Below are 26,979 nucleotides of genomic sequence, written 5' to 3'. Positions count from 1 at the left end.
TTTTTTTTATTAGACTGGCCCCCCACATTACAATACGATTAAGGCTATTAGTTTTTTTTTCATGCTGTACATACCTTCGTACAGCATATTCACCCGTGGCTTCGGGGGTTGCGGGTCCCGCGGGAGTGGGCGTTCCTAACATGTCTGTGATTGACATTTTGACCAAAAACGAGCTCCCCCCCCGTCGCGTAAGCCGCGTCACGATTGGCGAAAGGAGCCGAACGGCGATGCGCATGCGCAGTATAGCGCCGACTCGCCGTTCGGCTCCTTTCGCCAACCGTGACGCGGCTTACGCGACGGGGGGAGCTCGTTTTTGGTCAAAATGTCAATCACAGACATGTTAGGAACGCCCACTCCCGCGGGACTCGCAACCCGGATGCCACGGGTGAATAGCTGTACGAAGGTATGTACAGCATGAAAAAAAAACTAATAGCCTTAATTGTATTGTAATGTGGGGGGCCAGTCTAATAAAAAAAAGTAGTTTTTAGGGTGAACCACCCCTTTAAAGCGGGGGTTCACCCAAAAATACATTTTTAACATTATATTCAGCCGAGTTGTCCTAATGACAATTGGCTGTTTTTTTTTTTTCTTCCGTACATACCGTATTTCACCGCCGCTTCCGGGTATGTCTCCTCCGGGACTGGGCGTTCCTATCTGATTGACAGGCTTCCGACCGTCGCATACTACGCGGCACGAGTTGCCGAAAGAAGCCGAACGTTGGTGCGGCTCTATACGGCGCCTGCGCACCGACGTTCGGCTTTTTTCGGCAACTCGTGACGCGTAGTATGCGACGGTCGAAAGCCTGTCAATCAGATAGGAACGCCCAGTCCCAGAGGAGACATACCCGGAAGCAGCGATGGAAAAAAAGGTATGTACGGGGGAAAAAAACAGCCGATTCTCATTAGGACAACTCGGCTGAATGTAATGTTTATTTTTTGGGTGAACCTCCACTTTAACTCATCTGTGCAGTTAGTTTTACACAGAGCAGCCCAGATCCTCCTCTTCTTGGGTCCCTCCTTTGCTGCCCCTGGCCCCTCCCTCCTATCAAATGCCTCCACAGCCAGCAGCTTGAGGGCACCCGAGTTGTGTACATTCAGACATGGAGCCCTGCCCCTCTCTCCCCTGATTGGCTAGCTGACGTTGACAGCTGCGGGAGCCAATGGCACCACTGCTGTGGCTCAGCCAATCAGTACGAGTGTCCTGGATGGCTTAGACCAGTGATGGCAAACTTTGGCACCCCAGATGTTTTGGAACTACATTTCCTATGGTGCTCCACTACACAGTACTTGCATACTACACACATTGCTGCCACATGTACTGGATGGTGTGAATGGGTCTTAATTGGTGGCAGAATGACTAAGGCAGGGCTCGACAAAATCCAGGCGCCCGGGCGCAATTGCGACAAGAAATATCGACCTGGTGCCCGGCGACGCTTAGGCCTGCAGAAGGCCTCAATTACCGGTAACTCTAACACCCTAGAGAATAAAATGGCGGTTGTTGCAATACTTTCTGTCACACCGTATTTGCGCAGCGGTCTTACAAGCGCACTTTGTTTGGGAAAAAATACTTTTTTTAATAAAAAAATAAGACAACAGTAAAGTTATCCCCATTTTTTTTAATATCATGAAAGATAATGTTACGCCGAGTAAATTCATACCCAACATGTCACGCTTCAAAATTGCGTCCGCTCGTGGAATGCCGACAAACTTTTACCCTTTAAAATCTTCATAAGCGACGTTTAAAAAAATCTACAGGTTGCATGTTTTGAGTTACAGAGGAGTTCCAGGGCTAGAATTATTGCTCTCGCTCTACCAATCGCGGCGATACCTCACGTGTGGTTTGAACACCGTTTACATATGCGGGCGCTACTCACGTATGTGTTCGCTTCTGCGCGCAAGCTCGTTGGGACGGGGCGCGTTTTCTGGCTCCTAACTTTTTTAGCTGGCTCCTAGATTCCAAGCGAATTTGTCAAACCCTGTCCTAGGCACATCGATCGAAAGATCTGATGTCCCAAAATAGGGATGATTTTTTTCTTTAATAATCTATTCAGTTTCTGGAGAAGAAAGGAGATTTGAGTTTCAATCTGATCTCCTCCTTGTTCGAAAGCTATTTCGTAGCCAGACATTGAGCTTACCATACACTGTGAGACAGCTGATTGCAAGAAAGGCACACACTCCCCTCCACATAGGCAGAGCTGTGCTGTGAATAGACCATCTCTCTGCCAATCTATTTATAGTACCCTCCCTGACACAAAATTCAGGCTGGTTTTACCCTAGTTGTTGGAGAACTGCTAACGGAAGAACAGCAGGAGAAAGCTATGGGACTTAAGTCTTTGAGGAGAGATAATAAAACACTGCAGATACATGTGCCCAGCTTAAATTTCATGAATCGGGTTTACACCCACTTTAAGGTTAGTTAGATGTAAGCTGGAATTCTGCTTTTAAGGGAGGATTTTCTTTCTTTTTGAGAGATCTCCTCTTCCTTTTGTCTACAGTAGAGAAAGTGATTAAAATGGTAGTGAACTCTCTGCTTTTATTTTTTACCTACAGGTTAAATCTTATAATAAAGCTTACTCGTAGGTCAAATGAATATCTAAATGTACACCATTTAGGAGATATTCTAGCCAGCGGCAGCGCATGCACTCTGAAGGAACAGCATGTCCCTGCCATTCCTTCAGATCTGTGTGCCGCGGAAGTGATGTCATCGTGGCTCAGCCAGTCAGACAGCCCGGGTTCGTGAACTTGGAAGAAAGACCAGGTGAAGACTGCAGTGGTGACAGCATGCCACTGGAGGATTTAGTTTTAATAATGTAATAGTATGTCGTGCATACTAGTACATTATGATATTGCCTTGCAGGGGGAATTTTTTTATTTTTAGAGTTTACCACTGTTTTAAGATGCAGTAATTCTCAATAAGACATGGATGGTTAAAAAAAAAAAAGCAAAAAAACCTGACATGTTTCATCCATTCTATTTTGTGTCCAAAAAAAAAAAAAAAACATGCACACACAGGTGTTATAAACTGTTTTTGACTGTAGCCCCCCCAAAACTAGTGGGTTCTGAGAGGAGTTTTTCAGCTGTAAAAAATGCTGATGCTGAAAAATGCTCAAACGGGGCTCACCAGCGGTTTTTAACATTTTTGATCCCATTAAAGAAAAAACACAATGACAACCGTTGAAAAACTCACTGCAAAGTTACTGGCGTTTTTATAACATCCAGCGTGCATGAGGCCTTAAAGTGGTTGTTAAAGTGGAGTTTCACCCATAAATATAACATTACATCAGTAGTTTTAAAAAAATGTCATTAGTCCTTTTTAAGAATTTTTTTTTTTTTTTTTAGATGACTTCAAAGTGTTGTTGCTAGGCAGAATAGTTAATCTTTCCTCTTCCTGCACCTAGGTGCTTAAGCTTCACCGCACAGACTCCTGGGAATGTAGTGGGTGTAACTTTCCAGGAGTCTGTGCACTCCCCAGTCTCGAAGAATCATGTGTCTGAAAACTATTACATTGCTTGTGCAGTACTGAGCATGTGCGAGATCTGCAAGGCTGAAATCCAGGAAGTCATACAGTCTGGCTTCATGATGCCCACACGTAAGATGGCCCCAGTCAATTTCTATTTTATAAAGTGTCTAAATGCTGTAACAACCTAACAAAAACGGACCTTAGTTTACAGACTAACTTTACTAGAATACATTAAGCTTGTGTATTACAGGGGTATTTATATTTAAAAAGTGACATTTTTAGGTGTTGCAGTGGTCCAAATTATACAGCACTATGCTGTATATAATGCTTTACAGCAGGGATATGCAATTGGCGGACCTCAAGCTGTTGCAAAACTAAAACCAAAAGTCCCATCATGCCTCTGGGTTCATACTTGTGACTGTCAGTCTTGCTATGACTCTTGGGACTTGTACTTCTGCAACAGCTGGAGGTCTGCTAATTGCATATCCCTGCTTTACAGGAACAAACGCTTTAAAGGGGAGTTCCGGGCATTTTTAATGTTTATTAAAAACCAGCAGCTACAAAAAGTGTAGCTGCTGGCTTTTAATAAACATACACTCACCTGGTCCAGCGACGCGCCGCCCGGAGCTCCGCTCCTCTCCGGCTGGCGTCCTCATTGTTACTGTGGGCACCCGGCCGTGACAGCTTTCGGCTTCACGGCCGGGCACTCGCTTGCGCATACGCGAGTGGCGCTGCGCTATCTGATTGGACAGGCGATCGCCTGGGACCTGTCACGTGTCCCAGGCGATCGCCTACAGGGAGGGGCCGCCAAAAGGCGATATGATGTGCCGCCTTAGTGGTCCCTGGGCGGAAGGAGGAAGTGGAACAGGATGTCCCACTCCTGAAGCCCGCACTCCCCCCCCTCCCCAAAACAATTGCATGCCAAATGTGGCATGTAATGGGGCAAGGAGTGGATTAAGCGGAAGTTCCCCTTTTGGGTGGAACTCCGCTTTAAGCAATTATCCATTGTGATTCATGCATCTAGATTAGGCTGGGTTCACACTACGGTTTTCCCGTCCGTCAGCCGCATACGATTTCAGTATTGAAAACGTACGGGCCCGGACGGGAAAACGTAGAGATAGACAATGCATTGCAAATCGTATGCACTCAGATGCATCCGGGTGCGTACGATTTGCTGGCAAAACGTTTTTTAAACGTACGCAAAACCGTGTTCAACCACGGTTTTGCGGTCGTTTTTAAAACAGTATGGCAAACGCATACGTTTTCCTTTAACATTAATGTCAATGGAAAACGCACATATGTGCGGTGCCATACGTTCCCGTCCGTTTCAGCCGCATACGGTTTTTCATATAAATCGTATGCGGCTGACGGACGGGAAAACCGTAGTGTGAACCCAGCCTTAAACCTATAGCTGTTTTTCTTTTTGGAGAAGTTTAGCTTTAGTGGCTCAGATGATTCAATGTCCCATTACTGTTAGGCTGGCATCTGTTGTCCATAACTATTAGCCAGATCCCAGGCTGAATTTAATGTGATTTAAAAAAGAAACAATGTGATTAGTTGGCCTAAACACACGTCTTATTATTTCTTTTGAAAAACATATATTTGAGGACTGGACGTACTGTATGTGAGCGAATTCTGTGTTGTGGAAGATGCTTTGACTGGACCTTGAATTGTTACATCTTGGTCTGTAACTTTTCACATCATGGTCATTACGGTATCTTCTCAAAATGTAACAATCTGGTACCCAGGTGCTTATGTACAGTATGTAGCATTTTCTACAATGTTTTTTGATGTGTACAGACCTTGGGGCCATGTCACACTAGCGATCTTGTTTTTGGCAGCATAAGCTGCCAAAATAATTTGCCTGCTCTCATGACCTTGCTGGATGAACCACTGCAGAATATCGCACAGCAATGAGAAACTGCTTTGTGACTTTGGTTTAAGTGGTATCTGATACTGTGCCACAAAGGCCAAGTTGGCACGGATGACTGGTCAACAGGTGAGATGGACATTTGCAGACCCTGGCACGACAGGTCCATACATAATGGCCACCACCCCAACAGTTATAAGCAGAGGTTATTTTGTTGACAGTGTTGGTGTTCTTCAGGATGGACCGTTTGGGTCCGCCTGTCAGTTTTGACGGCGGACCTGAACGGCCACTCCATGCATCCCTATGGAGCGTCGGATGTCAGCGGAGACATGTCCGCTGACATCCGACCCTATCCGATCCGCTAAAAACAGACGTATGGGGGGCACGTCCCCATCCGTCCATGCGGATCGGATCGGGTAAGATCTGATGAAAACAGACATGCTGACACTACCAATACACTAGAGCCGGCTGTTGTTGGCTCTTATGAGGCACTGACGCATCTCCCGCATCGGGGTATCAGGGCTCCGTTTAGGCTCACAATATCCATGTGTGCAGCTTGTAGGGCATGGGTAGCAGTGACCAGGATGGGTAGTGCCTCTGAGATTTCTCCTCACACATCACTTTGGAAGAATCCCAAGTCAGCACACTTCAGTGAGTTCCCTGATCCGATCATCTGGACTAAATTTAGTATTAAGACTATGAAAGACATAGTGGGTGGTGGGAAACTCCTACAGTTTGATGCCCTGAAAACGAAGTTTAATTTGCCCAACACTCATTTCATTATCTTCACCTAAGACATGCATACAATGCCCATTTTGGAGATGGTGTTATTACCCTGAAAATTTGAGGTTTAGAGTCTTTACTGAGAGAGGACACTTTGGACAAGGCTGTGTCTACATAATATAAGCAGTTGTTCGAAGAGGAAGGAGATCTCCTTGTAAAGTGTAGGGCGGCGTGGGGTGAGGTGTGTTTCCCCCCCCCCCTCCCCCCCCAGATGGACGGGGATGACTGGGATGATATTTGGGACATTCATTTTACCAGATTGGTCTCTGCCAGGGACCATCTTATTCAATTTAATATTTACATCGCATATATATTACTCCAGCTAGGCTGGCTAAGATATTCCCTACCCAGTCACCTGGTTGCTGTTGGTGCTGTTCCCTCACTGCCGATTTCATGCATATCTTTTGGAATTGCTCGGCCATCCAAGTTTTCTGGAAGGGGGGTTACAGAATGCATAGCTGAAGTAACCGCCATTCACATACAGCCCACGATAGAGGTGTGCCTTTTGGGACTGGTAGATAATCTAGCTCCAAAGAGAGTGACTCATACTATGCTGACGATTCTAATCTATTACGCCAGGAAAATGATAGTGCTATAATGGAAAAAGCTTAAAGCGGGGGTTCACCCTAAAAAATATTCTAACATTTGCATGGAGCCGACCTATGAGACCGACAGTATGCTGTTGTTGTGTGTGTTTTTTTTTTCTTCTTGCGTACATACCATTTTAGGGCTATTTTCATCCCTGGCTTTCCCGCGGGAGTGGGTGTTCCTAATCACAGGCTGTGATTGATGTGCTTCCGACCGGCGCATACTGCGCGTCACGAGTTGCCGAAAGAAGCCGAATGTCGGTGCGCAGGCGCTGTATAGAGCCGCACCGACGTTTGGCTTCTTTCGGCAACTCGTGACGCGCAGTATGCGCCGGTCGGAAGCACGTCAATCACAGCCTGTGATTAGGAACGCCCACTCCCGCGGGGAAGACGGGGGTGAAAATAGCCCTAAAATGGTATGTACGCAAAAAGAAAAAACAGCATACTGTCGGTCTCATAGGTCGGCTCCATGCAATGTTAGATTTTTTTTTTTTAGGGTGAACCCTCGCTTTAATCCTCCATCTGTATCAACGTGGAAGGGCGTGGTTAATAGGGCTGGATCTCCTTACAAAGCTACATACATTAGCAGGGGCATTTGATAAGGTCTGGGGCAGTTGGATGAACAGTGAAATTACGGTGGCGGATTGAGTGGCACCCAATAGAATGCACCTGCAGCAGGAGTTATTATGTTTGTAACTGCTTGACATGTTTATACGAAATATTGATTGTTACTGAGAGTTGGTGGCCTTCTAATTGTATTGTTCCTATCACTGAGTGAGGACCAGAAGGAGGAGGTAAGAGCCAATGCTGAAGAAATGTACATCGTTTATTTTTGTGTGTGGCCCGTCGGACCTTGTATGTATTTGTTATGTCAAAAGCAATAAATACAACTTACAAGCATATTTTTTTTTTTCTTCTGTAAAAGAAGCACTCTAATGTAGTAAATCAGGATTTCAGGAGGCTGATATGAAGGTGAAGTAATCCTTTTAGCAGAAGAATCCTTATGATTGATTTTGGCTTTATGAATACAGACCTGCTGTATCTGTAAAGTGTGATGTAATTGTTGGCACTCGTATTTTTCTTCTGTGTTTACTTTTACATAGGTGGGTCAGCATCATTGTAAGCATCCTGTATGGATACCTTCCTGATCCTGTTTGTGCATGTTTTATGGGAGAGGTGCATAAAGGAGTTACACATGTGCTGTCATGCAAACAAAGACATTATTTGTGTGCACGGCTTTTACTTGTCGTGCTACTTTCATATAGAATTGTGTGATTGCTTGAAGAATTATACTGCTATTTTAGGTCATAAGCAGGCCATTTTTATGTGTACAACTGTTTTGTTTTATTTTTTTGTTGTTTGAATAGATTTCATTATAAAGGTTACCATGTTACAGAGAAAGAACTGAGTGTTTTGTGGAGGATTGTTACCAACCGTTTTGGTGATAATGTTTTAGCAAAGCTACAGTCTGTTTACTACTTCAAGACCAGATCGTTTCACCCCCCCTTTCCAGTTCAGGCTGTGTTTTTTGTGCTTGATGTAGCCAAAGTATGTGCTCCAATCACCAGACAGGACAAAACGGTGATCCAGAAGTGAGAGGGGTATGCAGATTTCAACATCTAAGGGCAGCATGCAAGGAGATATATATTGAAACGCTATTTAAAAGAAACCGTCTGGTGAGTGTTTCCCCCGAAGGGGACCCTATATCCCCCCCACGTGGTGATTGTCCTTTCTGGTGATTGGAGCACATACTTTGGCTACATCTGATCTGGCCATCCTACACTAGTAATTTTTCCTATCAAACCAGGAGTTTGCAGCGCTGCTGCAGGACTATTGACAAGCTCTGTGCGGGCTGTTTTAATTATTCTGCTTTTACAAAGTGACTTTTAGATTTTAAGCAGCTGCTTTTTTATTGTTTTATTGTGTTTTATTTGGACAGAATTTTAATTGTCTTGGACTTTGTGAGTTATCCTAAAGCGCAGGGCTGTACTACCATTAGAGGGCCAGTGAATAGTACTTTTGCATACTGTGTTTTTGTGCTGTCACGCTTTGAATGACACCAGCAACACTATACCCAAACTTAATTATATACACATACACCAGGGGTTGACAAATTTGCTTGGAATCTAGGAGCCAGCTAAAAAAGTTAGGAGCCAGAAAACGCACCCCGTCCCGACGAGCTTGCGCGCAGATGCGAACACATACATGAGCAGCGCCCGCATATGTAAACGGTGTTCAAATCACACATGTGAGGTATGGCCGCAATTTGCGAGAGCAATAATTCTAGCCCTAGACCTCCTCTGTTACTCAAAGCATGCAATCTGTAGAATTTTTAAAATGTCGCCTATGGAGATTTTAAAGGCTAAAAGTTTGTCGGCATTCCACGAGCGGACGCAATTTTGAAGCGTGACATGTTTGGTATCAATTTACTCGGCGTAACATTATCTTTTACAATGTAAAACAAAATTGGGTTAACTTTACGGTTGTCTTATTTTTTTATTAAAAAGAGTGTATTTTTTCCCCAAAAAAGTGCGACTGTAAGACCGCTGCGCAAGTACGGTGTGACAGAATGTATTGCAATGGCCGCCATTTTATTCTCTAGGGTGTTAGAATGTTTGGGGGCTCTAATTGGAGGGAAGGAGATGGCAGTGAAAACACAGTGAAAAACACACTAGAATGGCAGGTTTACTTGTCATGTCAACGGCCACCACAAGATGGCGCCAGATCACAGAAGGAAGCTTAGGCCTGCAGAAGGCCGCAAAGCCGCGGCCTCAATTACCGCCTGCCGCAGGCCTGCGATTTTGTGTGTGTGTGAGAAATGTATCAAAATACATTGCCATTTATTTGAAGAATTTTATAACAAAAAAAAAAAAAACAGGGCTTATTTTCCTTAACCTAGCAGAAAAAAAAGTGGTGTTTAAATACTGCCAAAATCCTGATCTGACGGCTAATCTAATTTCTTGAGGTCCTAAAATATAAGGATACTACCAATACCCCAACAACCCCCCCATTTTTTTTTTTTGGGAAAGTAGACTGTCCCAAGGTATTAATAGGCATGCTGAGGCAAATTGGTAAAGTAATTTATTTTCTTTTTTTGCACAAAGTTGCTATTTAAAAACATTTAATCTCGCATCTCACACACAGCATTGACATACGGTTACACCTCAAAACACATTATTCCACTTTTTCTTCGTACTGTGATACCATGTGTGAGACTTTTTCCAGTCTAGCCACATAGAGGCCAGAAATCCAAAGAGCACCTTGAGGCTTTCTAGTGGCATAGATCACTCGTCTAATTTCCTCACTGCACCTTTCGATGCTCTGGGGCCCCAGGACATTGGAAGCACCCACAAAATGACTACATTTTGGAAAGCGAATGCCGAATGCACAAGGAGTCGTTTGATAGTGTTTTTTTTTTTCGTTTTACACACAGTTGTCAATTAACCACTAGCCTACTGTCATATGACAGCGGGACGATATAGGGCTCGTTCTGGGCGGACACCATACAACGTCTTCGCCTTCCCGAGGCGAACTGCAATTTTTATTTTATTTTTTTTACCAATAATATGTAGAAGAATACATATCGGCCGACACTGAGGAAATTATATATATATATATATATATATATATTATATATATATATATACAGTGAGGAAAATAAGTATTTGAACACCCTGCTATTTTGCAAGTTCTCCCACTTGGAAATCATGGAGGGGTCTGAAATTGTTATCGTAGGTGCATGTCCACTGTGAGAGACATAATCAAAAAAATAAAATCCAGAAATCACAATGTATGATTTTTTTTAACTATTTATTTGTATGATACAGCTGCAAATAAGTATTTGAACACCTGAGAAAATCAATGTTAATATTTGGTACAGTAGCCTTTGTTTGCAATTACAGAGGTCAAACGTTTCTTGTAGTTTTTCACCAGGTTTGCACACACTGGAGGAGGGATTTTGGCCCACTCCTCCACACAGATCTTCTCTAGATCAGTCAGGTTTCTGGGCTGTCGCTGAGAAACACGGAGTTTGAGCTCCCTCCAAAGATTCTCTATTGGGTTTAGGTCTGGAGACTGGCTAGGCCACGCCAGAACCTTGATATGCTTCTTACAGAGCCACTCCTTGGTTATCCTGGCTGTGTGCTTCGGGTCATTGTCATGTTGGAAGACCCAGCCTCGACCCATCTTCAAAGCTCTAACTGAGGGAAGGAGGTTGTTGCCCAAAATCTCGCAATACATGGCCCCGGTCATCCTCTCCTTAATACAGTGCAGTCGCCCTGTCCCATGTGCAGAAAAACACCCCCAAAGCATGATGCTACCACCCCCATGCTTCACAGTAGGGATGGTGTTCTTGGGATGGTACTCATCATTCTTCTTCCTCCAAACACGGTTAGTGGAATTATGACCAAAAAGTTCTATTTTGGTCTCATCTGACCACATGACTTTCTCCCATGACTCCTCTGGATCATCCAAATGGTCATTGGCAAACTTAAAACGGGCCTTGACATGTGCTGGTTTAAGCAGGGGAACCTTCCGTGCCATGCATGATTTCAAACCATGACGTCTTAGTGTATTACCAACAGTAACCTTGGAAACGGTGGTCCCAGCTCTTTTCAGGTCATTGACCAGCTCCTCCCGTGTAGTCCTGGGCTGATTTCTCACCTTTCTTAGGATCATTGAGACCCCACGAGGTGAGATTTTGCATGGAGCCCCAGTCCGAGGGAGATTGACAGTCATGTTTAGCTTCTTCCATTTTATAATGATTGCTCCAACAGTAGACCTTTTTTCACCAAGCTGCTTGGCAATTTCCCCGTAGCCCTTTCCAGCCTTGTGGAGGTGTACAATTTTGTCTCTAGTGTCTTTGGACAGCTCTTTGGTCTTGGCCAGGTTAGTAGTTGGATTCTTACTGATTGTATGGGGTGGACAGGTGTCTTTATGCAGCTAATGACCTCAAACAGGTGCATCTAATTTAGGATAATAAATGGAGTGGAGGTGGACATTTTAAAGGCAGACTAACAGGTCTTTGAGGGTCAGAATTCTAGCTGATAGACAGGTGTTCAAATACTTATTTGCAGCTGTATCATACAAATAAATAGTTAAAAAATCATAAATTGTGATTTCTGGATTTTTTTTTTTTTGATTATGTCTCTCACAGTGGACATGCACCTACGATGACAATTTCAGACCCCTCCATGATTTCCAAGTGGGAGAACTTGCAAAATAGCAGGGTGTTCAAATACTTATTTTCCTCACTGTATGTGTATATATATATATATATATATATATATATATATATATATATATATATATATATATATATATATATATATATATATATATATATATTTTATTTTATTTTTTTAAATTGGGGATATTTATTATAGCAACAAGTACAAAATATAGCTTTTTTTTTCAAAATGATTGCTCTTTTGTTTATAGTGCAAAAAATAAAAACCGCAGAGGTGATCAAATACCACCAAAAGAAAGCTCTATTTGTGGGAAAAAATGGTGGGCAAATTCATTTGGGTACATTGAAAGTGTGACAGCGCTGAAAAATGGCATGGGCAAGGAAGGGGGTGAAAGTGCCCTGTATTGAGGTGGTTAACAAGATATTATTATTTTATTTTTTTTTAAAGATATTTTTATTGAGTTTTGCACATAAAACAACAAAAACAGTAAGATATTTTTAATATATAACCATGGACATGCTTGGAATTGCAACCAAAAACACATTTTGCTACTCCTGGGTATGGGGATATCACATGTGATATTTATTTTCAGCCTAGTCACGTGACCGGAAAGGAGCACCCTCAGAATAGGTAAATACTACCTATTCTGAGGGTTGTGGCAACAGGTTTAAGCGTAGTTTAACATTTTCGGTCCCAGTAGAATTTTAATGGAAGTGCCTGAAAACTTCACAGATGTTTGAAAAATGCACATAAAAAGCTTATTGCGTTTTTTTTTCCCCCCCCTAATAACTAGCTTTCTATTGGCTAAGAAATATTTTTAAACAAATGCTCAGGGCTCAGATACTCACAAAAACTCCTACAAATGCTAAAATCTCTCATCCTGCAAAATTACCAGAGATGCTCAGGTAGTATGTTTTCAGCTGCTAATAACGTTCAGTTTTGGGTACATTGACAACTGCTTGTGTGAAATGTTTTTCTATTTAACAGCCAAAGTCAGATTCTGTATTGGGCAGACCCACTGGGTGGGTGCCCAAGTAGCGTCTCTCAGTGCCGCTTCATCACACAGAATCTTAATTCACTAGGGAGGCAGAAGTATCTTGATGGCACCCCAGGAGTGAGGGTGTAACCAACTTCAGAAGTTAAAGTGGAGCCCACTTCAAAAGTAACTCATTATGTTGTCAGTACTCTAATAACCTGGTGGAATCCCTGTGTGTGTGTGTGTGTGTGTGTGTGTGGTATCTATCACATGCATACATACATACATACATGCATACATACATACATACATACATATGTATGTATGTATGCATGTATGTATGTATGTGTGTATGTATATGTATGTATGTATATATATATATATATATATATATATATATATATATATATATATATATATATATATATATCTATATATATATATATATATATATATATATATATATATATATATATATATATATATATATATATATAGTGCAGAATTATTAGGCAAGTTGTATTTTTGAGGATTAATTTTATTATTGAACAACAACCATGTTCTCAATGAACCCAAAAAACTCATTAATATCAAAGCTGAATATTTTTGGAAGTAGTTTTTAGTTTGTTTTTAGTTTTAGCTATTTTAGGGGGATATCTGTGTGTGCAGGTGACTATTACTGTGCATAATTATTAGGCAACTTAACAAAAAAAAAATATATACCCATTTCAATTATTTATTTTTACCAGTGAAACCAATATAACATCTCAACATTCACAAATATACATTTCTGACATTCAAAAACAAATCAGTGACCAATATAGCCACCTTTCTTTGCAAGGACACTCAAAAGCCTGCCATCCATGGATTCTGTCAGTGTTTTGATCTGTTCACCATCAGCATTGCGTGCAGCAGCAACCACAGCCTCCCAGACACTGTTCAGAGAGGTGTACTGTTTTCCCTCCTTGTAAATCTCACATTTGATGATGGACCACAGGTTCTCAATGGGGTTCAGATCAGGTGAACAAGGAGGCCATGTCATTAGTTTTTCTTCTTTTATACCCTTTCTTGCCAGCCACACTGTGGAGTACTTGGACGCGTGTGATGGAGCATTGTCCTGCATGAAAATCATGTTTTTCTTGAAGGATGCAGACTTCTTCCTGTACCACTGCTTGAAGAAGGTGTCTTCCAGAAACTGGCAGTAGGACTGGGAGTTGAGCTTGACTCCATCCTCAATCCGAAAAGGCCCCACAAGCTCATCTTTGATGATACCAGCCCAAACCAGTACTCCACCTCCACTTTGCTGGCGTCTGAGTCGGACTGGAGCTCTCTGCCCTTTACCAATCCAGCCACGGGCCCATCCATCTGGCCCATCAAGACTCACTCTCATTTCATCAGTCCATAAAACCTTAGAAAAATCATTCTTGAGATATTTCTAGGCCCAGTCTTGACGTTTCAGCTTGTGTGTCTTGTTCAGTGGTGGTCGTCTTTCAGCCTTTCTTACCTTGGCTATGTCTCTGAGTATTGCACACCTTGTGCTTTTGGGCACTCCAGTGATGTTGCAGCTCTGAAATATGGCCAAACTGGTGGCATGTGGCATCTTGGCAGCTGCACGCTTGACTTTTCTCAGTTCATGGGCAGTTATTTTGCGCCTTGGTTTTTCCACACGCTTCTTGCGACCCTGTTGACTATTTTGAATGAAACGCTTGATTGTTCGATGATCACGCTTCAGAAGCTTTGCAATTTTAAGAGTGCTGCATCCCTCTGCAAGATATCTCACTATTTTTGACTTTTCTGAGCCTGTCAAGTCCTTCTTTTGACCCATTTTGCCAAAGGAAAGAAAGTTGCCTAATAATTATGCACACCTGATATAGGGTGTTGATGTCATTAGACCACACACATTCTCACTACAGAGATGCACATCACCTAATATGCTTAATTGGTAGTAGGCTTTCGAGCCTATACAGCTTGGAGTAAGACAACATGCATAAAGAGGATGATGTGGTCAAAATACTAATTTGCCTAATAATTCTGCACTCCCTGTATAATATATATTATTTTTTTTTTTTTTTTAATGACTTGGAGAAAAGTTACAATAATATATATATGTATATTTGTTTTCCAGTAATCAAAATGAGTCTCCTTATGATAAGCGAGAATGTGAAACTGGCACGTGAATATGCTCTTCTGGGCAACTATGATTCTGCCTTGGTTTACTATCAGGGTGTATTGGACCAAATGAGCAAATATTTGTATGTTAAGGACACCTTCCTACAGCAGAAATGGCAACAGGTAAGACATCTTTATATCTAATGTTTGAATTTGCGCATTAAGGTTTTAGAGTAGACATTTGCATTAGTTTGATGTAATCTGGTCCAAAGTCAGGCATTTGATATTTCGTGTTGAATTTTGGCACATAGATCTAGTTAATAGCATTTTATGGTCCTTTAAATTACTGTAAACTGTATTAAAGACTTTCACATGCGGTCCCACTGCACTGGGCTGTTTGCCATGGGGCCGTATATTTGCGTACCTCCCTTTGTGCTGGCAGCGCACTTCCAGCACCAAGACTGGGGGTCTCTCAGAGAGCCCCGGGCCCGTTCTAATGATCGGGACTTAGAACTCCCAATTTGAGGTCACCTGATCACTGTGGTAGCTAATCGGAGGCTACCACAGCGATCAGTCACTGTGAAGCCCTCCTGTCCTCTCCCTTGTTATATTGCTTCCTAAAGGAGGAATTGGACACTGGCAAACAAAAGGCATTGGCCAGCCAGATATAGCTTCTACTCCCAGCATGCATCCATTTCTTTGCTAGTGTCTTAGGAGAATGGATGTCTTTTCTGAAAAATAAATAACTTGTACCAATCTATTCCCCTCTTAATTTTTATTTTTTTCTCTTTTCTTCGATCAAGACTTTGTCAACATTCTGTTGAGCTGGCCTCTTTAGGCAGCTACTTGGATCTGTGTATACTTAGTAATAGCTTTGTAGGCCATTCTTGGACTTCACTGGAATGCCTGCAGTTCTAGGCAGTGCCTGCCTAGAATGTGACCTTTAGACCCCTTTCACACTGAGGAGTTTTTCAGGCGGCACAGCGCTAAAAATAGCGCTGCTATACCGCCTGAAAAACTCCTGCCCAGAAACCTCAATGTGATGCGCTGGCAGGAGATAAAAAAATCTCCTGCAAGCAGCATCTTTGGAGCGGTGAGAGGAGCGGTATGTATACCACTCCTTTAACAATGGGAAACCGCAGTAATACCGCCCGCAAGGCACATTGCGGGCGGTATTAACCCTTTATCGGCCGCTAGCGGGGGGTTAATACCGCACCGCTAGCGGCGAATCCCGCGGCGATTCCGACTGTATAGCGCCGCTATTTTTAGCGGGGCTATACCACGCCTCCCGCCCCAGTGTGAAAGGGGCCTTAGGCACTTGGCTCTTGAATAAATAAAAAAAATGACTAAAACTAACATTGTTTTAGTCGTTTTTGTCAACTAAAATCGAATGAGTTTAGTTAAATTGTAATGCATTATTTAAGCATTTCTCTAGAATTGCAAAACTCATTGTATATGCCTGGAGTAGAAATGCAATAACATGTTATGGTATTAAGGTTTGAATGTGCACTACAGAAACAGACTTATCCTATGTGAGATATAACGTCTTTATAATTAAAACAAGTTTCATAAACAAACCTATTTCTTTTTGACAAACAGAAGTTCAACTTTAAAATACAGAAAAAGCCAAAAAACTGTAAATCCTATTGGCTGTAAGGCCATTGCACATATTACTTGAATATATTCCCAACATTAAATATTAAGAAGAAAAATTTAGAATAGCTTTTTTTTTTTTTTTTTTTTCTTTCAGAAGCTCAGTGTATGCCCCCTACTTATTCTTATGTGGTAATGCAGTGTTATGTTTGACCTCAAAATTCGATTTAGTTGTAATCATAATCTTTTGACTAAAATGCCATTTTAGTCGTATTGTAGTCAACTAAAATAGTGTTAATTTAGTGGACAAAAAGAACGCTGCTAGCAGAGCTCCATGCCGCTCTTTCAGACCTTTTCAGCCAAGTAGTTATTGCCATTGTTCCAATGGAGAAAGTTTTAGGCTTCATGTACACAGGACGATTTAACGCTTGACAGCTAGAAACCAGTGTCTAAAAACGTCAGTAGCCGCATATACATGCCAGGTTTAGCCACGTTTGTGTCCTAGAAGCATTTGAATTTTTTTTTTCTTTTTTTTAAATGGCCAAAAACGCCTATAAACGAAACACGGGTTACCGCATTTAGTCGCGCTTGGCATCTAAAACGTCAGAAATGTGGGCATCTGAACTCCTCTTTTTGCCTTCGAAACAATGCCTATATACAAAATTGACTAAAAACGGCAGAAAACGAACCTGTGTACATGTACACATAAGATAACATTGAATGAGTTCAGGGGCAGTTGAAAAAAGCACCAACTGCCTCTGAATGTCCGTTTAGCAGCAGCAGTGTACATGGGGCATTAAGGTTTTTACTATGTCCTTTTTCACTGTTTAAAAAAAAAAAAAAAGACATTTTGGATCCGAAGGCTTTAATTTGTCTCAATTTACAGTCTTCCAATTTTGAATGGAAACCACCAAGTCTGTCATAGCCTCCCTCCATCAGGAAGACTTTCTAGCCTCTGCGGATATAAAGGATATGTACTTGTATGTCCCCAATTTTCAGTGCATTATCCCTACCTCCATTTGGCAGTAGGCGCACAACACTTTTGTTTGTAGCCATACCATTTGGTTTGTTTTCTGCACCCTTACTATGCTCCCAAGACATTTCCATTGTGGGATACTTGAATGATCTCCCACTGAGGGAACAGTCAGCACAAATACTGACCCACAATGTGATGTGGACAGTACAGACCTTATAAAGGTTCTATTGGATGCTGAACTTTCAGATGTCAGGGCTGGAATTGACACCATGCTTGGAATATCTTGTCTTGTCCTAGGCACAGCTCGAGCTAGTTTCTCTACCCCCCCCAAAAAAAGACAGTCTAGGCGCCATCCAACTCTGCGATTCTGCATGAGAGTATGGGGATTGAAGGTGGTCATCTTTGAGGCAGTTCTGTTTTCTCCGTTCCACTCCAGACCCCTATAACATAACATTTTGTCATCCTGGGACAAATTGGTTCAGTCTCAGGAATCCAGCTCTGGAGATGGGGAAATCCTTCCTCCCCCAACTGTTGGAAGATCCAAACAATGGATGGCAGCATTAAAGTATTTTAGAGCTCTGAGAAACTCGATTCTCCCTGCAAAGCTGGAGGCCCCAATTGGAGTGGCATCTGATAAGGATCTATTTGGACAATGTCGCAGCAGTGGTGTATACCAAACATGAGGAAATTACCAAAAGTCTAACTACAGCAAGAGAGGTAGCAAAGGATTCCAGTCTGGGCAGAACTTCACATTCCAGCCTTTTCAGTTATTTACATTACAAGTATAAGAAATTGTCAGGCAGACAAACTCAGCCAGCAGCAGCTGGTCCTGGGTGAAAGGTCTCTACGCTCTTCGTGTTTCAGGACTTGTGCCACAGGAACGGGCCTTGGATGTGGATCTCCTGGTCCCCAAGTTCAACAACAAACTAGACGGGTTTGTTTCCAGATGCAAAGATCTGGCGGAAGCAGTGAAAGCTCTGGTAACTTTTTGAGATCGGTACAGGCTGATCTGCACCTTTCCTTTTGTAAAACCCCTTCCTCGTCTGTTATGCAGGATCTGAACTGGCTCAGGCTTATGTGGGCTCTTTTAGATTGACTGGGTCTCCTGTTTTCAATACACTGGGTTTAAAGTGGAACTAAAGGTTCCCTTCCCATGTGGGCATCTCCAGGGTGCAGGTCTTCATTGGCAGGTGCAGGATGTCACTTCCTGTACATGTACAGGAGGCCATTATCCTAGCATAAAGGGACTGTGCCAGCGATGTACACAGAGCCACCCAACAACTACATTGCAGAAGAGACTTTGCATGTCTCTTAGGCAATAAGATCCCGCCTGCTTGCTGTTCGTCACAGTAGAACATTAGTTCAGCATTAACGGCATGGCTGTTAAAGGCTATGAAGTCTACTTCTTGTAAAGTCTACACATAGAAGGTGCATTTCGCATGGTGAAAGACTTTCACCCCAGAAAATTCTTAGTAAGAAGAAACCTAATATTTTTGCAACCTGGCCTGGATCAGCATTTGGCTCCAAGTACCATTTTTAAGGGGGCAAATCTCAGTCCTCCTGATCTTATTTCAAAGACAGATAGGCCTCCATTCATTGGTCAAGACTTCTGTACATTGTATTTCTTGCCAAGCTTCTCTTTGGGATTTGAATCTGATTCTCTGTTTTTCAAAGACCTTTTTTTTTTTTTTTTTAACCCATCAAGTATATTCCCTTTTCTACCCTCACCCACAAAGTTTCTTTGCTTGTTATGTCTTCGAGTTGTGTGTCTAAGCTGGCAGCCTTTTCCTGTAAAGGACCCTGTTTAGTGTTGCACAAGGATAAGGTGGTGCTGAGGCCTAGAACCTCCTTCCTTCCTAATTAGTGACTTTTTTGTCAATCCTGATGGCCCCTGTAACAGGGAACCAGCTTCTCGCTCACATTGCTTGGTGGTTCAGAATCGTGATGAGCTTAGGCGTGTTTGGATCGTAGTCTGAACCCACCTGACTGATCCTGCCAGTAAGTGGTCGTTGTTCTGGGTCAATAAGTGAGTATACATGTGGCTGTGGGGTGGATGAATGCCCTGGCTGCAGATGATTGGCTCAGTACCGGTGACTACTTCCTGTCAGGCTCATTCAGATGAGTTTGGACTAGGATTTAAACATGCCAGATCTCTTCACTAGTTCAGACAGAACAGGATTCAAGCTTGGGGTCGGGTTTCACCCTTCTCTGTTAAGTCACTCTGCTAGCTTTTGTGAGTGCCTTTTGGGCATTTCGGCATTGGGCAACTAGTTCCCAGATTTGCAAGGCTTCTGTACAGACATTCTCTGTTTTACCAGGTGAATTTTAAGGTCATAAGGTCGTTCAGGCAGCTCCCCAGTCCTGCATTGATATGTTGGTGTATTGTTACTGTTGGCCCTCAGTTGAATTTCTTTTGGACATCCCAATTGTCTTTTTAAATACATGAATCCTGTGTTCCTTAATGAACTTAAAAAAGAAACCAGAATTTTTTTCTGAACTATAAAAGTTAATGAGCTCTGAGAAAAGGATTTAACAGTAAATACAAAATCCTGCTAATCTGAAGTAGATTTCTGTACCTTACTGCAATTATTTTCTCTAACCTAAAGTTTAAAATGCACATAATCTTATGTTTTAAATAGCTGGGTTATATGTTACTGTGAAAATAGAGGCTATGCTAATTGATGGGTGGTGAAATTAAGCCGCTGTAAAATACCAATATTGCTCCAATACTGCTGCATATAACTGTGCGGTTTTTGACTGCATGTTTGCATGAATTTGACGCAGGCTTGAATGCATTTTTCACTGCGCTTAGCACTGCAAACTTTTCTATACTTTTTTGGGCTTGGCTTAAAGGGGCACTATGCATTTGAAGCGCGCTACTAGCGCATTCCCTGCATTTGCGATGCAGAAAAATGCAGCACGCTCTACTTTGTTTTATTGAATTTTTTTTTCTGAACTGCAATGATGTGAACTATGCCCATAGGATTACCTTGATTTTGGACAGTCTATACATCTGGAGTGCAGTTCAAAATGCATCCAGCTGTGTTTGGTGTGAAAGGGCACTAAGGCCCCATTCACACCTGAGCATAGCATTTTCAGGCAGAAAGTCGCACATTTGACACGATTTTGTACAGGTCAAAAGGTGACCAATGTAAAAAGCAGAAAAACTTCCAAATCTGGCAACAAAAAAAAAATCCCAGAACTTGTTTGTTTGAGCTTCAGGCGTTTTGGAGAGGAGGTGTAAACCATCTCCATAGAGAATACTGTATTTATTGACTTATAGCACTCACTTATTTACCCTGGATATAGAGGGTAAACTGGGCCTGTGTGTTATACGCATGGGGCTGTGGAAAGTTTTTTCCCCTAAAACTTCCCTCTTAAAGTTAGGGTGCGTGTTATACGCCGATAAATACGGTAATTGATTTTTTTTTTCCCTCCAGCATTTTGTAGCTTGAGGCTTCAAGCTACAAAACGCTTGGGTGTTAATAGGGCCTAAGGGTTGAGTGCTGCATTTGTTTTGCAGCACTCCTTGAAGACTGTATTGTGTGCTGTGCTCCTGGTAATGTCCATTGGTAATCCAGAAGTCATGATGATTAGAAGCTGGCTGGGAGATGAACAGCGGGCACTAAAATCACGCTCGTGCACCTAAATCGGTGGTCTCCAAACTGTGGCCCAGGGGCCAGATGCGGCCCTTTGCTTGCCTTTATCTGGCCCTTAGGACATTATTCCTCCAACTGACACCAAGGATGAGGCACCATTTCTCACACTGACACCATTAATAGGACACTATTTGTCCCACTGACACCATCGATGGGGTACTACTCCTGCTGAGACAAACGGTGGGGCACTATTCCTCCCACTGACACTGTTAAAGTGATACTATCGCTTCCATTGTTACCAACCATGGTGCACTATTCCTTCCATTGATCCCGACCATGGGACACTATTCTTCCTGCTAAAACCAAAAATGTTAAAACTAATGATGGGGCTATGTTTACTTACACTTGCCACAGTTCGGCCCCTGCAAAGTCCGAAGGACACTAAACTGGCCCTTTGTTTAAAAAGTTTGGAGACCCCTGACCTAGATGCTCACAGGTCGGGAGGGGTGTGATCTAAAGTAAAAGCCGTACAAGGTCTGATGGGAAATATAATTACAATTCTGGATATTTTTGGGATTCTGATTGAAAAACATTTGCACCTAACTGGATGCCAACATTTCTCATTTAAAAACCCAGCTGAAATCCAGAAACTGTAGTATCTGCACATACTTTTTTTTTTTTTTTTTATGGAATACAGCACCATACAGATTTGTTATTGGAAATGTTATTTAGCACAATATCTGCAGGCGCCTGCTTCTAGTGAAAATCTTCCCTGCCTGTGAGAGATCACCGCCACTACTACTGGGATAGGTTGCGCCTTATGCCCTTTGTACCGTGAATATTGCTTGAGCTAAACTGCTGAAATCAAACTGAAAGTACTTTCTGCTTTTGAGGCTGAATAATTCCACATTCCACTGACTAAAAGGTATTTGCTCTTGCTTCCTAATTTGTACTCCTGGACATTTAGTAAAGAAAATACTTTCCAAAGGGATGGGTCTTCAATAGGTGTTTTTACCATTGCATGCAATACCTGTTTTGACTTTAGATCCAGGAAATATTAATGCAGTTGTAGGATTTTTATTAGACTAGAAAAATAAACCCCTTGCATTGTTGCTCTTATCTGATGATGCTTTTTTTCTGTATGAATCCTTCTGCATAATGCTTATACTGTGGGGGGATATGAGTGATGGGACTTATCTAGCATTCCTTGCAACATATTTCTGCTGCCCTGCCTTACTTCTCCTGAAGCCATAGTTCACACTATTAGACAAGTAAAATAGACAATGGAGAAGTGGCACCCTGCATTCATGTAAGTCTAACAGCATCTAAATAACCATGTATAATATATATATAACATCATGAAAATAGAATGCAGAATTCAGACTTTGGTGAAATTACTGTGCGCACACATGTGTTCATTCCAAGAAGGAATGCAAGTAGTAACTAAATAGAGTGATTTTTCTGTCCTTTAACACAGCTTCATTGGAGTTTGAGGATATAGGTAAGAGCCCATTATCTTTTGTGGTGTGTGTGTGTGCGCATGCTGAATGACTGTTTATTTTTAATCTCCTCTGACCAGCAATAGTGCATATTTTATTTAACTTGACTTCTTTTTTTTTTTTTTAAGATACTTTTGTTTGAAAATCTGGCATTTCTGAAATCTTCACCCCCCCCCCCTCCTTTTTTTTTTCTTTTTTTTTTTTTTTTTTTTATTTGGGATTGAGGTACAATATTGCACCTTGTTATATGACCAGTCTGCCAGTTTCTTTCATAGTGGGTTTGATTTCCATAGATTCCTGGCTCTTTTGTAATTTGTTTGACAGCCTGCGTCAAAGAGAAACTCATAAACCATAACAGGTCTAACAAGTTAAAAGGATTTCCATGCTTTTCAGTACACTAATTCTTTAATGTTTTATTGATGGGTAATATTAGACAGCAATGCCAGTTGTAAAACATTTTCATGTACACACATGTTTTTGTGACATAATATTTGTTGAAAGTGTGGGACAGTAATTTATGAATATTTTAGACTATTTGCTGTGCTTTGAATGAGCAACATCAATGGCTACATGGAAGAAAAAATAGCTGCGCTGCAGAATAATGTTCTGAGTGATAACTAACTCTTGTTCACACGAATGAACAAAAAAATGTGTAAGAAAAAAAAAATCACATATTAATAGAAAGTGCAACACAATAAATTAACAGTTAATATTGATGAATAAAGTGTCAAATGATATGGGGAGAACTCCACTGATAATAAACTGAGTCTCATAACACACATAATGTGACACAGTGAACACAAAAAAAGAGTGATGACAAATGCAATGTTTAAACTATAGTGAAAGTCCAAACAATTAGAGTTGATGGTCTCTCCAATTGAGACCTATCCAATGTAGATATGCGTGAACACATGCAATACACCTCCAGAATAGTGCTCTTCTCAGAAAGAAATTCCTCCACCAATGATAATACTGTCGCTTACCAAATGTATAGATCTCGTGTTAGGAGATCACATACGCTTGAGGTTCACAACCTAGCCCAAACAATGGTGGCTCGCTGTAGTATCCTTCCACTAGCTGATGCATATATCTCGATGAGATCTGACAATCATCCGCTCAGCAATAGCATAGATCTGAATGGAAGAAAATAAAACAGCCCATAGCGTAATCCAGTACGATAAAATTTATTAAGTAAAAAAAAAAAAGACAAATTCACTCACATTTGGTAGATGGATAAAAAGCGTCTCAAATGGATAAAGCCGGCTGGCTTATTTCCACAGCCCATAGCTTCCGGGACTTCCATGAGTCGTTGCGGTGATGTCAGCACGCCGCTCCTCCCTACGCACGTTTCGTCATATGTGACGTCGTCCAGGGGCACTTCAACCAATGGCTGCATACCAAATTAAAAAGGCAAGTGACACAGCATGACACTGACCCAAAGCGTACCTCAAACTGCCTTCACTAATGAAATTTTCTACCTTTTTGGGACCTAAAATATGTGCAATTCAAATAAAACCAACTGAATTCTTTAAAAGGGGGTAAAAATAAAAACGTAGCTGTGCGGAGGGTACAGGTGTGCTGTCCAGCCTTGCTGCAGGCATTCTGTTGAATGCTGAACAGTGCACCTAGTGGTACTTTGCGTTGAGGTCAGTATGCACAAGGGAATTCCTGGACTGCAAAAAGTCTGTTCTGGGTAATCATCCCTGGATATATACTGTCCTAACTGTACCACTTCGGGCAGTGTTCAAAGGGCATACCAAACTAAAGGCACAATTGGGGTACTGCCTAAAGTGATCATAAACCTCAGACAAAAATATGAACAAAGCATGAAGGGAGTAAAAATCTTATACCAGGCTGTCTTGCCATGAAAATGGATTACCTGTACTTCATTTAATCCAACAAACCATAAAAAGGAATCGATTCCTAAAAATCAAGATGTTTCAGCCTCCTACAATAGGCCTTAGTCATTGGATTTTGGACATTAAGTGCGTGAGTCCGGGCAAAGATGTCTTCATCTCATCCTGTCTATCCTTATAGGATTTTGGAGTTGTAGCACTTTAGCCTCCTACACACGATCGGATTTTCCGCGAAGAAAGTGTCAGACTTTTGTCCGAAGGGAGTTGACCAGGAATTGTGTCTTGCATACAAACGGCAAAGAATTGTCGGCCAACTAACACTAGCGTAGTGACTTACTACGTGTTTTTTCAGCTCTTTAGCGCCACACTTTGGGCACCTTCTGCTAATGTTATGTTTTGGTGAGCATTGCTTCCGAGCATGTGTGTTTGTACTTTGAACTTTTGTTCAACGGATTGTGTACACACGATCGGAAAATCTGACAACAGACTATTGTCCAGGGAAAATTTTAAAGCCTGCCATCCAACATCTGTCTGCGGAAAATCTGACAATTGTCCGATGGAGCGTACAAACTGTCGGATTTTCCGCCAACAGGCTGTCAACACGCAATTCCTGTCCGAAAATCCGATCATGTCTACGAGGCTTTACTTTATTGCTCATGAACAAAGCATTTCCCTTTTTGTAGTGTGTACTTGTCTTGAATACGAGCACTGAGTGCGATTTCCATCTGCTGCTTCATTCCTCTGCTATCTGCAAGATTTCCTGACACCAATAGAAAAAAGATGGGAGCTCCAGCTGATAGCCTCAACTCTGTTCCTGTGAGCTGTGTGAATGGGGGTGTATCCTTTCCCTCCTATCAGCTCACTGAGCTCTGCATAGTGTAATTTCAGCTCTCCGCCCCCCTTTTTCTGACCGCTTAGACAACTTAATAAATTCTGGACTTTAAACTGCTGTAAAAAAAGAGAAGACCACATGTACATGTATGTAAGAGTTTACAGCTACTTTAAGTAAAATACCAATTCTAAATGTTCCCAATAAATTAGCAGATCATCACTTTTTGAGTTCAGGTCACATTGTTCATTGAAGTTGTATCACAACTGATGTTGATGTGTCATGTGATGCATCCTTGATTTATCATCTTCTGGTATGCTAAAAGAATTCAAAACATTGTTCCATACACATTGGTTATTAATGTCTTATGCATGTAACATTCCACTTCCCTTAAGTGGCATATTGCTATACATAATTGCTTAGGGAATGCACATGCTGTTTTGGAATGTGATTCTGTTTTTTATATATATTCACGTGTTCAGACAAGTGCTGGATGTAACTTTTTTTTTATATTTTCCTCCTGTTTAATACCAGTAACTTATGGGCTCTTTAATAGTTGCAACAGCAGTATTAATTTAATACAAAATATACCAAAGCAAACTTTCAAGAATATAGAGAGAGTTTTCATACCGTAATTATTGTACTGCATCGGTCGAAGCTACAACAACTCTGGAAGCGACGCAGCAAAGGTCTGGTTAATATAGCAGGTCCTCAATCTCCAACAATGGCTGCTTTAAATGACAAAAAAGTCATTAAATATACTTGCCTTCTCCTTCACTTACTTTTGGTGCTGGGCAAGGCTAAAAACATTTCCCTTCCAGTAAGATCTCAGGGCATGCTGAGTATCCACAATTGCTATAAGTTGTAAAAATAATTGTGTGACTGCTCTAATCAAAGCTCTTGATTGTCATAGAAAATGAATAGGATGATTTTGGAAATGGGCAGTTCATGCAAGTGGTAAAACGTTTTGAAGTCAATGTTGGAGGCTTTTACTAAATGTCTTACAAGAATTAATTTCTGCTACATGGGGCAATGCCAGCTTTAACACCAAGGGTGTACTTTTTTTCCAAAGTACACTATTAAATTAATTTTTGTTGAATAAAAGATTGAAAGTGCTAAATTCTGATTGAAATCACAAAGTCAACATGGGTTATACGTTATGCATGACTTTACAGTGTATATACAGTGGCTATAAAAAGTCTACACACCCCTGTGAAAAACTGCCAAATCAAATGTAAAATCAAAAGGGTATTTTAAGGCTGTGTATATTGACGCAACGTGTGTGTGTGTGTGTGTGTGTGTGTGTGTGTTGTCCCCACCCCCCCCCCCTCTTTTAAAGATTTCAGTTTTTTTTTTTTTTTTTTTTTAATTGCACAGACTATAGGTCACATTAAAGGTTTGGGAAAAAAAATCAGAAGTTATTTATCTTGTATATGATGGGTAGGATCAAGATTATTATTATTATTTTTTTTTTTAAAACTGAGCCTACACTTTAAAGCAGTGGTGTCTAACCGACAGCTTACGAGCCGCTTGTGGCCTAAGACCCAACACAAGGGTAAACGTACTTTAAACATTTTTTTTTATTTTTTTTCCCCAAAGTATCTGATGAGCACCTTGAGAGTTCATTGAGAATGCTACTACATCCATCGATCCA

At 41.5% G+C, this 26,979-nt stretch overlaps 1 protein-coding gene across 2 annotated transcripts in view; it reads left to right on the top strand.

Moving 5' to 3' along the window:
• The window catches only part of KATNA1 (katanin catalytic subunit A1), a 53,225-nt gene that overhangs the window by 781 nt on the left and 25,465 nt on the right, over positions 1–26,979 (top strand). Inside the window, exons 1-2 of one of the 2 annotated variants that reach the window (XM_040350598.1) lie at positions 15,067–15,156; positions 22,619–22,642. Coding sequence is in view for 1 of the 2 variants with exons in the window: in XM_040350597.1 (XP_040206531.1) it covers positions 14,998–15,156 (159 nt within the window). In the remaining variant the exon portion in view is untranslated. Of the gene's footprint in view, positions 1–14,989; positions 15,157–22,618; positions 22,643–26,979 lie in introns of those variants that run through there. The other variant, XM_040350597.1, reaches the window with a different exon arrangement.

This window comes from Rana temporaria, chromosome 4, assembly GCF_905171775.1.
Source record: "Rana temporaria chromosome 4, aRanTem1.1, whole genome shotgun sequence".
NCBI classification, from domain to species: domain Eukaryota; kingdom Metazoa; phylum Chordata; class Amphibia; order Anura; family Ranidae; genus Rana; species Rana temporaria.
This window is presented reverse-complemented; position numbering and strand designations above follow the sequence as displayed.